At 37.0% G+C, this 12840-nt stretch overlaps 1 protein-coding gene across 1 annotated transcript in view; it reads right to left on the reverse strand.

The window, feature by feature from the left end:
• The window catches only part of LOC115421273 (RNA-binding Raly-like protein), a 118180-nt gene that overhangs the window by 56710 nt on the left and 48630 nt on the right, over positions 1 to 12840 (reverse strand). Inside the window, exon 3 of the mRNA XM_030137077.1 lies at positions 7735 to 7785. Coding sequence (XP_029992937.1) covers positions 7735 to 7785 — 51 coding nt within the window. The remainder of the gene's footprint in view (positions 1 to 7734; positions 7786 to 12840) is intronic.

A 12840-nucleotide genomic window follows, 5' to 3' on the forward strand; every position in this document is an offset into this window, starting at 1 on the left:
ACAGTCCATCACTTCTCGTCACTTGTCGTTTAGAGTTGGTTTCTCATCCCCACTCTACCTGGCAACATGGAGACTAAAGTTGGGGGAAAACAGCAGAGTTCTGTATGGGATTTATTTAAGAGCCCGACCAATATGGAATTTGTGGGGCCAATGCCGATACCGATATTGGGGGCTAACAAAAGCCAATATCCAATATATTGGCCGATATCCGAGATTGGCTGATAACACTGGGTTACAAAAAAATGTTCTTTCCAAGCTGTCTAGGTTTTTTCAACTGAATTAGGACAATTTTGCACCGCTAAATCAAAAAATGACATCTGTTTTTCTCAATCAGGTCAGGTTTTTTTGCTAATTTGATTTTGAAAAATTTGATTTTCTCACAAAATTGATTACATTTTTGTGACTTTATCAGTTGATTTTTTATATAGTTCTCACCCAAAATAGGTTTTAAGAGAAAAAAAATTCATTTTCTAACAGGATTCCTGTTAGGTACAATGGTGTATTCACCGCAGATGTAGCAGAATACGTCAGGCTTATTTTTGCAAGATCTTCTAGTCGAAGCCATTTCATTCACCTGTAATATTAAAAAAAATCATTAATCATAAATTGGCAAACTCAGAACTCGTTTATTGCAAGAAATATGAAAGAATTTTGTATCACATGATCTGAAAATGCCCATAAATGTAAGCAAAAATGTTAAAAAGCCAATATGTAGCATAGTTCAGAAAGTTGACCTGATTGAGCAAAATTAATGTGATTTTGGATTCAGCACACCAAAATGTTCCTAAATCAGGTCAAAAAACTTAAACAATAAATTTGTTGTTGACCAGTGTAATCGATATATTGAAATAAGAACACGGATCTACACAGGATATAATAATCTTATATTAGGTAATTGTGGACAGGTGGATTAACAGTTGCATAAATCTTTGTTTATTTCACAAATATAATTTACACAACTTTCAAACACAAACTATGCAATCACAAAAATAATTAGAGCAAAAAATGTTACTGACCACAAAATTATGTTTTCCCTCACAAATTTTGATGTGTCTGCCTCATAGCACTACAACTTCCCATGTGGACTAAGGACTAAACTGAGCATGTGCAGAGTGAATTAAGTGAGTCCTAAGTTGTTCCTGACTGAGCAATTGCAAGAGTTACAACTGACCCATGTTACAACATCCTGACATGCTGCAGGATACGCTGACACATTTGGAAGTCCACTTTGTCCTATACGGTAGTATGTGGTCCAGGTTCTGAGGCAGTTAAACAGACCTAAATCATGATGCTCCTTCCACTGTGCTTCACCGTGGAGGTGATGTTCTCATGTTAGTATGCAGCTCCCTTTTTACCTCATACGTAGTGCTGAGTGTTCTTCACAAACAATTCAACTCTAGTTCCATCACTCCACAAAATGTTTTTTCTAGTAGTGTTGTGAAATGTTCAAGGTTATACCGGTAATAGTTTTGGATTTTTCATTATAGTTTAGTTTTATTTAGTTTTGAGGTTTTCTTCTCTATTTCAGTTTGTTTTAATTTGTTTTTAGAGCAGGTTTCTAGTTTTTATTAGTTTTCATTTTTTTTCTAAATGCTTAGTTTTAGTTTAGTTTTTTTTTTTTTATATCTTTTCTCTTCTTCTCCGTCGTATTCAAATAAATCCCAGACAGGACTCTGCTGCTTTCTCCCAACTTTAGTCTCCACGTTTCCAGGTAGAGACCAAAAGACGACTGGAAACCTCAAGTAACCACAAGTGACGGACCGTCAAGTGTCGTACGGTGCCGTGAGATAAAACTGCTCGAGCGAAACAAATTTCATATCAATCCGACATTGACAAAGATGAAAACGAAGGGAATTTTATCCATAATTTTTATCCGTTTTAGTTAATTTTGTAAACACACAATACAGTTTCAGTTCGTTATCGTTTTTTTCTTTTAATTATAGTTTTTATTTATTTCAGTTAACGAAAATGTTTTTACAATTCTAGATTTCGTCATTTCGTTAGTTTTCATTAACAATAATAACTTTGGAAGTTTTAGGGTACTCCTTGAAAAACTATAGGCAGGAAGTGATGTTTTGTTGGAAAGCTGCATCCTCCATGTTGTCATGCACTGGACATGTGCATGTGTTCAGTGTTTGACGTATTGTGGACTCATGAACAGAGACGTTAACCTGTTCCAATGATTCCTTCAAGCCTTTAGCTGTTACTCTAGGGTTCTTTTTACCTCACTGAGCATTCTGTGTTGTGCCCTTGGAGTCAGTTTGGCTGGACAACCTCTTCTAGGGAGAGTAGTCACAGTTTGAAATCATCTCCATTTGCAGACAATTTGTCTAACTGTGGCCTGGTGAATCCTCACAGTCTGAGATTACTTAGTAACCCATTCCAATCATATGCAAATCATCAATTCTTGATTTAAGGTCTTCAAAGATCTCTTTTTGTGAGGGATGGTTCCAGAGGTGTCAAGTAATGAAGTACAAATACTTTGTTACTTTACTTAAGTATAAATTTTGGTTATCTATACTTTACTGGAGTAATTATTTTTCAGCCGACTTTTTCCTTCTACTCTTTACATTTTCATGTAATTCCCTGTACTTTCTACTCCTTACATTTTAAAAACAGCCTTGTTACTCCTGTTTGCTTTAGGCTTGTTTTCATTCTGGCTTGTCATTGTTCAAATAAAAAAAAAAAAAATCCAGATAAATGACACCATCTGGATAGAGTGAATTTGATTGTGGTTGGATGAGAAGTATAAACATCTACCATTCCGACACCCTGTTGGTTTGGACATGATCAGTCGCGTCTGACTTTTTGCACCATTCCAATACTTATATTCAACTGGTCATCATATCTTCCACTCCATGTTAATGCTCAGTAGTGCACATATATGGTTCACTCAGGTCATCTGGTGCAGGTCTGCTCTGTGTTCCAAAAGTCAGAACTAAACATGGAGAATCAGCGTTCAGTTTCTATGCTCCGTATATCAAACAAACTACCAGAAAACTACCAGAAAATATCAGGTCTGCTGAGAGTCAGAGTTCTTTTAAGTCAAAGTTAAAGACTCACCTGTTCACTGCTGCCTTTGACTAAAAGGCTTTTGACTTTTTAAATTTTATATTCTCTTTTGAAACTCTGCACTGCAACTCTTACTTTAATGTGTGTGTCTTTATTTATTTATTTATTTATTTTTTGGGATTTGATGTGTTGTTTTCTTACTTGCTGTTTTTAATCACCTTTTACATGTTTCTTTTATAATGTTTTAAATGTGTTCCTTTTTATTTCAATGTCCTGTGTGAAGCACCTTGAATTGCCTTGTTGCTGAAATGTGCTATACAAATAAACTTGCCTTGCCTTGCCTTTAATACATTTGCATTGGACTAAAACACCTTCATTTTCAAAGGCCATATATGCAGCTGAAACAGGTAGACTAGTACAGCCCAAATGTTTCAACACTAACATTTTAATATAATATTATAGTCATTATGGCCTTTAGAAACATGTTTTTTGGGGAGGTGGGGTAGTGCACTACAGGCCCCTGTGGCACCGCCTAAGCTTTGGTCCTAATGACATTTTTACCTCCGCCAAGGAGGTTATGTTTTTGCCAGGGTTTGTTTGTTTGTTTGTCTGTTTGTCTGTTTGTTTGTTTGTTTGTCTGTCTGTTAGTGTGCAACATAACTCAAAAAGTTATGGACAGATTTGGATGAAATTTTCAGGGTTTGTTGGAAATGGGATAAGGAAGAAATGATTAAATTTTGGTGGTGATCGGGGGTGGGGGGGCCACGGGGGGGGGGGGGGGGGGGGGGGGGGGGCACTGATCAGCCTTGGCGGAGGTCTGCGCTCTCCGAGTGCTTCTAGTTTCCCCTTACATTTACTTTAATACTTTAAGTAGTTTTGAAACCAGTACTTTTACACTTCTACTTGAGTAAAAAGCTTGAGTTGATACTTCAACTTCTACAGAAGTCTTTTTAAACCCTAGTATCTACACTTCTGCCTGAGGAATGAATGTGAATACTTTTGACACCTCTCGATGGTTCGCATGAGGATATCCGTCTTGAGAACAGTAAACTCAAGAGGTTTGAGTGTTTTCATGAGTCAAAGTGGATCCATGCATGAATCAAATCTCATTTTGTTGATTAGAATTCAGGTTTGCAAATTCTTGACTCTAATTATAACTTTATGGAGAGATTAGCCTAAGGGTTCACTTACTTTTTCCAGTAGCACTGTGAGTGCACTCAATAAAGGGAAGACATAAAATATAATTTGTGTGGTATTAGGTTAAGCACATTGTTTTTGTTTATACTGATGACTGAGATGCAAATCAGATCACATTTTATGACCAATTCATGCAGAAAATGGAAATTTCAAAGAGTTCACATACTTTTTCTTGCTACTACATGTAGCTATGGGTCTGAAGTAAGATAAACCCCTTTCTTTTCTTTTCATCTGATACAATAAAAAGTTCTGCACTGATGAGCCAAGAACCACCCCTTTAAACTGACCATAAAAAGTGGCAAATCCTAGCAAAAACTTTGTGGCATTTGACTGGATTACAGGACCACAGTATCAGTGTACTTTTAGGCTATGTTCAGACTGCACGCACATGTGGCCCTAATCCAGTGGTTCTCAATCTTTTTCTGTCGGGCCCCCCTTTGGAGCACGAAAAATCTCCAAGCCCCCCTCAACCCCAACAACATTGTACCTGTGGTGCAATTATTACTTTTATTGAAAGAAACATCAATATCGTAAAAATACTTTTTGCTTTCTTGAATAATTTGTTGTGCAAATTAAAAATAACGTAGATTTTTGATTGAACAATACAAATGAACTCAACAAGACTGCTCCCTGAGACATTATTTTTCAGAATAAAAATAGGAAATGTGTAATTATCTTAAAACTATGACAATAAGGTAAAAAAAATTTTTAGAACAACAAACACATTTTGGTAACAAAGATGAACATTTTAACAATATCAGTGGCGGCAATGAGCCCGTTTACGTTGCACATCTCAGAACATCAAAGTGCAAACTGTACAAACTGTGCAAAAACAGAAACATTGCACACTTTTCTTTTCCAGTCCAATCCTTGTCCACTCTCCAAACCTAAACCCTTTGTTTAGTCTGGTGTCAGATCACCATGGCAGTAGATTTGTTTGTTGTACGTCCCTAAAATGAGTCCAGAATGCTCCAACGCTAAAACATTAGTTCCACCTGCTACATGTTTTAACCTGAAGAAAAAATAAACACCTAGGAATGATTCCATGCCCCCCGTGGAAAGCCTTCACGCCGCCCCCCCCGAAACACTGCCCTAATCCAACTTTTTTGCCCACATGTGACCTGTACCCAATCTTTTGAACAGCACAAATCCGACCTAGGCCATTTTCATATGTGGTCCTAAATCCGATACATATCTGATCTTTTGCAATGCGCCTTCAGTCTGAACGGCCAGGTCGCATTTATCTGACCTTTACGTCATTGAAATGCGACAAACATCACAATTCTGCGTCCCAGGAGTGTTACTTCCATAAACACAGTGCGTGCCTGCGTGGTCACGTATTACGTCAGAACCTCTTTTGCGCATGCGGGTCACTTCAGGGTCACATTCAGTTCATACTCAAAACTGATAGAAGTTGCATTTAATGTGTAATATGAACAAGCACACAAAAAAAAATGGATTTCATAGAAAAATCTGAGTTGTGCATTCAGACCTGCTGTCTGAACATAGCCTTAGTTGTATGTTCTTTTGTATGACAGTATTTTCTCATCGCAGGTGTGTTTTTCCTGTGTGTTTTGCTGCCGTGTAGAGTAAATACAAGCTGAGAAGGTCAGCAGCTGCACTCATCTTCACAGAATGACTCTTCAGCTGGATATAACAAGGGAGTCAAAGTTGCACCCAGTCACTGTTTCTTTTCTACCCTCTGAGAGGTGGATTGTTTCCTAACCTCAGACTCTGCCTTGGGCTGCTATCAGACAGGAGAAGGTCCTGCCTGTGCACACCAGAGACAAATAGAGAGCTGAGGTGGTTCATGTTTTCAAAGAGCAACAAATTTCCTGCTCTCAACAGAAAATTTACAGTCTGAGTCAGGACGGGAGGTTGTTTAGTGCTGCATCATTTCGTTGGATCAGGACCAAAGTGAGAAGATATTACATGTTTGTCGAAGTGTTTTTATACTGGATGTTACTAGGCAACAGTATCAGTATTATAGTGTTTTTGTGCAATGTATTTATATGTCTTAGAAATTAATTTTGTTTTTAACTTGTATTACATCATTGATTTACTATTCAGTTTTTGTAGAACCAGTAGCAATCAATGCACTGGATTTTGTTTATGTTTATCCTGTGTATGATTTCAAGGTTCTAAAATTTAAGTCTGTAACTGCCTCTTGCATCTACAGCCTGGAAGTAATAATAATAATAATAATAATGATAATAATAATAACAATAATAATAACAATAATAACAACAATAATAATAATAATAATAATAATAATAATAATAATAATAATAATACTGATGGTAATACTTTTTCATGGTAATACATTTGTACTTGTACTTAATTAGTGTTACAGGAGCTGAAATCAGGATTGAAAATGCCAGACTTTCAACACCCACACTTTCCTTCTGCAGCTTTCTCCTCTTAGTCCAAATCAAAAGACTTATTATGAATACAGATACATATGAATACAGATAAAGACAGAATATATGAAGTTGTTTCATGTTGGTATAGAAAAGGGATGATACATTTTCAAGCGTCCTCACAAAACCATGGACTAGAGCAGTAGAATCACATCCAGGTCTCAACTGGAAGAATATGATCTGCCATTGATAATTACAGAGGTTCATTCTAAATTTGACCCTCCTACTTGTCTGAAAATGTCTTTGTCTAAAATCAGGGTGTCATGGGGTTGATTTTCTGAAAACAGAAGCAAGAAATAGATGCAGAAGTCCCATGTGCTTTAAACCCACTTAAATTACAATATACTATTTGCTTTACATTTGCACTTAAGTTATTTGTCCATGCAAAACATAGTGTATACCGCATGGTTATAACAGTGGTGAACCTATGTATATGTTTTATTTTTATTTTATTTTATCTATTGGTATTATTATGATGATGATGATGATGATGATGATGATGATGATTATTATTATTATTATTTACTTTTCTTTTCTCTCTCTGTGAGTTTGTGTCCTGTATATTCTTAGAGGGGTGGGGGGTAAATTATGGGAAGAAAAAAAAAAAAGAAGGGATGAGCACTGTTTGAAGGAACTTCTGTGATTGTTATGTGAACACTGTGTACCATGTATATACAATATATGCACCATGTAACATTCATGCTCAATAAATACAATAATACAATACAATAATTACAATATACTGAAATGTAACCATGCAATTTTTTTGCCAAATTGTACAAAAGATAATCAAGCACTGCAGCTTTACTGTTGCAGGACCACTACTTGTAACAGTATTTTCACATGTGGTGCTATCACACTTCCTCCACCACTGGATACGACTATAGAGAAATGCATTTAAAACAAAAAACTGAAATCGATATGATTGAATTTAACACTGAGGAAAAACAAATTAGAAAACCTGCCCATTTGATCCGAACATGGTGCAGCACCATAGTTAATGCTTGGAGAAGATATCGATGGTGTACGATTTTCACTTAAAAACCCTATCTGGTTAATGAGGCTGACAGTCTGCACCAACAAATGAACTGAGGAGGCTGTGTACCTGTTGTAGCGGTCATCAGGGTATCTGTCGTACTCCGTCTCATAATCAGATCTGTGGGGAAGAGAGGTGAAGGTTAGAACAAGAAATAAAAGATAAACAACATGCATTTCATTTAATCTGAATCTATCAGAATCTGCAAAAGTCTTAGTAGGATAAGGCTGAAACTTTGAGTATCATTATTGTGGAAAAAATATTGTGGAATAAATGTATACCTTTCATACAGTGTCTTGTGTTGAATTCATTGGAAAAATTTTGTAGTTTCAGAATATAACATCAAAAAATGTGTATCACTTTTTGCATGATGTTTGCTGAAAAGTGGGCAAAAATGACCCTTTTTCAGTGACAAATAATTTGAAAATCCATATTAATCCTGTTGCTGCTTGTAAATTTTCATTGAACTTGCTTACTTTTAACCATAGAAGAAGAGCTTATGGTCTGCCCTTTTGAATGAGTGTCAGTTTCACTGATTTCAGTCAATGATTTCAGATCAGCCAGTTCCTCAGAAGACATCCTGTGACAATTTTGTTTGGATTTTTTGACTTCTAGGTAAGAATTTGACTTATAATTCTTGCGTTGATATTACCATAAATCTGTATGTATTATACACCATTATCTTTCTTTTTCTGTTGTGAATAAAGCATTACCCAACAATTAAGTATATTCTAATATTAGATAAGTAAAATCATTACTTTTACTAACCCTACCCCCATCAGTTTTTAGTTTGTGAAAAAAATACATACCATTGTAAAAAAAAAAAACTTGCATTCACTCAATTTTCAATATCTAGCCTCCAAAATTTGACCAATTATGCCCACCTACATGGGCTACAATTAGTTTATATTATTTAGGCCCATTTACTTTCCTAAAGTGAGATCAAGTTTTTTTACAACCAAATTTTCATATTAATTTTTGAAACTGCCCACCAATTTGTTAGATTTTAACTTGCTCTGTCAATGATGAAGCCAATTTAACCAGCCAGAATCACTTCAGGAAGGCTTCTATATATCAGTTTATAGTTAAACTAATAAAACAACTCTTACACATGTTATGGAGTAATGCCTAATTGATATATATATATATATATATATATATATATATATATATATATATATATATATATATATATATATATATATATATGTGTATATATATATATATAAATTTCAGACTGACTGAATAGGGCTAAGATGCCAAGACGAAAGTCATCCAGAGGTGGAGGAAGAAAAGCCTCCTGGGGAGTATTCAAAGCTCACAAATGAAGAGAAGAAAGCATGTTATGTTTGATTTTATGACAGAAATTAAACGGTTGAATCAAGTAGTGCATAGGTGAAATTGCATGTTTTTTTGTTTCAACCTTGTGTCAATAAAGGCTCAGTGATTTGAAAACCACAAAAGATTTTGCATAAATGATTTCAGATTCCTGAGAAAATTTGACCTTAAACTGATATATTTTCAGTCCATAACCAAGAACTTGAATTTTTGCCCTTAATGCCACTAAAATGCAACTCAAACCTTGAACCTTGTCATAGGTAGTTGTTAAGTGGGGAATGAAGACATCTCAGTGAGACGTCTTGTTCATGAAGGAGTCTCAGTTTCAGAAACAGCCTCGGTAAATCCACTGCAGGTCCTTTATTACCTTCTTGTCACATTACTGAGGCTGTCAGACAGGCTGAGCTCATCAAGTTTTTTACAGTTTATATTAATTCATTTTGGCAGAGGCTTTTGTCCAAAGTAATGTACAAATGAGGTCCAATCCAGAAACAGCAGATTAAGGAGAAGCCTTGGAGAATAGCAGCCTCAGCCCTCATTTCATTTTCCAGAACAGACAGAAATCTGCAGCTGCAGGAAGTAACTAATGCCAGCTTGGCCCGACAACACAATGGTTACGGTCCCAGGATGCTTCTTGTCTCCTTTTCAATAATAGCCCAAAAATATCAATAAAGAAAGAACTGTAGGAGACATAGTTTCAGCCTAGTAATGGCATAACACAAAATATGCATTGTGTCTGGACTTAAAAGGAGCATTACATTCAAAGGTTGAGCCTGTGACTGACAAGCTTTTTTCCTGCAAACATCTTAACAATAGCTTGTTCTGTCCTTCACAAGATCACTTTTCCTGCTTCCTCACCAGGGAGGAGGCACAGGGTCTGTACAACTCTAAAACTACCTTCTCACCAGAGACCTGAATAAAGGACAAGCACAGTCACCACAGACAAACGACCCTTTAGAGTTGATTTCACAAACAAAGCAAGTACATAAAGCTTTAGTCTGCAGTATTTATTAGCATCATAAGGCAAAACGTCACAACAGAAGACAAGAAGAAATAAAGCCTCTGCACCTCCTCTTGGCTCTGTTTTCAGGCTTTAAAATATCAAGCCCATGAAGATTTTGTCCGATCACAGATCTTTTCAGTGAAGGGGGGATTTAAAATGGGTGATTGACAGCTGTAATGACCAAAAAGTCTCTGCACTCTTGTACTCCTGTACTAAACATGGTTTTAATTATCTTAGCAGGGATACACTCCTGAATATTGATACCTAGTGTTTGCTCATACGCTGTTAGAGTTCAGTAATTGTGACCACAGACTGTTTATAATGATGGACAGCACAGCGGCTCCCTGGAGGCTGAGGAGGAGGAGGTGAATCTGCATCTCTACTGTGCAGCCTGGTAGCAGAATGAGTCAAGTGTTGTTGCACGATCACTATTTCTTAAATAAAAAGATCCCGAAGTTCATTCAGATGCATCCAGTGTAACTGTATCATAAATAATTTGTGACAGACTTCTTACTTTACTGATCTATAATTTAGATTGTCAATAACCTTGACCTCCAGCCCCTAAAATGTCATCCATTCATGCTTTAGTCCATCCCTTGGTCAATCATACTGTATGATTACTGTTCAGCAGGTGGATATTCACTTTTCAATTTTAATAATATATATAATATATAATAGGTATTCACTTCATTATTCATTCATTTTTAAAATATTTTTTATATAGTATGTTATATTTATTTCAGTCTGTTTCCAGTGATTCTTCAGTGATGTTACTGGAACTATTGTTGTTGATAATGTTTTTATTATCATTATTGATAATAGTTGATATGGTGATACATATGATGATCTAAATGTATTTAAAGTTAGTATAAATAAAAACATTTGATCTAATGTCATTGTTATTGCTGTTAAGATTCTACTATTATTATTGATATAATGTTGTAGTAGTGATGCATTGATGATGATTATAATGACAGTAATCCAATTTTTATATTATACAATTATCATAATATAAAATATTAATATAAATGATGGTAAGGTCAAGACTCAGGACTGAATTGAACTGATAAGGACAGAAGTCTGAGTCTCTTATTTTTCATACACAAATAGACTTTCAAAGAGTCACCACATACAAGCATTTAACCCCCCCCCCCATCTTCGTCTGCCTTACAACATTCTTCTCTTCCTGTCCTCCTCCCACAACCAAATCCATTGAAAAAGTTCCATCATGTGACCATGTGTACTGTGTTAATAATGTCTTATGTCTTATGTATGTGATGTATGTGCTTGCATTATCTTCACTGTAATTCTTTCGAAGGATTTGTGTTGGGCGCATGCGCACACAGTGACTGGCAGTGAGCGAAAGCTTGCTGCAAAACAAATCTACCCACAGGCACAAATAAAGTCACCTTGAACCTTGTAATCATGACAGTAATAGTAACATATAATACAGATGATAGTACGTCAGAACATTATAAACAACGTGCTGTGCACTTTTAATCCCCCTCAGCCAAATATAGTAAAGTAAAGTAAATTTTATTTATAGAGCACTTTTCACAGACAGAGTCACAAAGTGCTTTATCAATTCAAATCAGAATCAAATTAAGTTTACAGAGACCCAACAGAATCCTTCAGGAGCAAACACTTGTGATTGGTGACAGTGGCGAGGAAAAACTTCCCTTTAACGGGCAGAAACCTCGAGCAGACCCAGACTCCTGAAGGATGGCTGTCTGCCTTGACCAGTTGGGGTTAAAGAGAGAGAGAGAGAGAGTAAAGGAGGAGAAAAGAGAGAGCGATAGAGATATAGAGAGACTGGGGGGGGGGGGGGGGATGACACATGGAGTATGTTATGATGAATACATAGAGTGTAATCAGTCTGTGGTGGTCCTGGGTCAGGTGGGAGACTAAAAAGCCTTTTTGAACAGGAGGGTTTTGAGGTGTTTCTTAAAGCTCTCTACAGAGTCCATGGACCGTAGGTGTAGAGGCAGGTCATTCCATAGACGTGGTGCCACAGCTTTAAAAGACCTGTCACCGCGTGTGCTAAAACAGGTCCGTGGAACCATCAGCAGGTACTGTCCTGAAGACCTCAAGCTACGAGTTGAGCTGTAGGGCTGGATCAGGGAAGCAATGTATGCAGGGGCCTGGCCATGTAGGGCCCGGAAAGTTAGCACAAGAATTTTGAAATGAAGACGATATAGAACAGGGAGCCAGTGGAGAGATTTAAGGATGGGAGTGATGTGGGTTCTCCTGTTTGTGCGGGTCAGGAGCCTGGCAGCAGAGTTCTGGACAAACTGTAGACGGGCCAGCTCCTTCTTGTTTAAGCATGTAAACAGGCTGTTGCAGTAGTCTAAGCGAGAAGATACGAAAACGTGAACGATCATCTCGAGCTCATTTGTGGACACCATAGATCTGAGTTTGGAGATGTTGCGTAGGTGGGAGAAACAGTTTTTGACTAGGTGTTTGGAGTAGAATTCTAAAGACATGTCCTGGTCAAAGATGACACCCAGATTCCTCAGTTTTGTCTTTACCGAGGAACTCAGGTCTCCAAGGTGATGTTTGATCCCTGGGATTGCACTATCCGGGGCAATGATGAGGGTCTCAGTTTTGCTGGAGTTCAGCTGGAGGCTGTTCTCATTTAGCCACTGCTTCAGCTCTGACAAGCAGTTGATTAAGGAACTCAGTTTGTGGGGCTCAGAGGAGTTAAAGGAGCAGTATATCTGGATGTCATCCGCGAATAGATGATAGGAGACATCACTATACTGTTGGATAATGTGGCCAAGTGGGAGGACATAGAGTAAGAATAGGACTGGTCCCAGGACAGAGCCTTGGGGCAC

Source organism: Sphaeramia orbicularis, chromosome 6 (genome assembly GCF_902148855.1).
Source record: "Sphaeramia orbicularis chromosome 6, fSphaOr1.1, whole genome shotgun sequence".
Classification (NCBI taxonomy): domain Eukaryota; kingdom Metazoa; phylum Chordata; class Actinopteri; order Kurtiformes; family Apogonidae; genus Sphaeramia; species Sphaeramia orbicularis.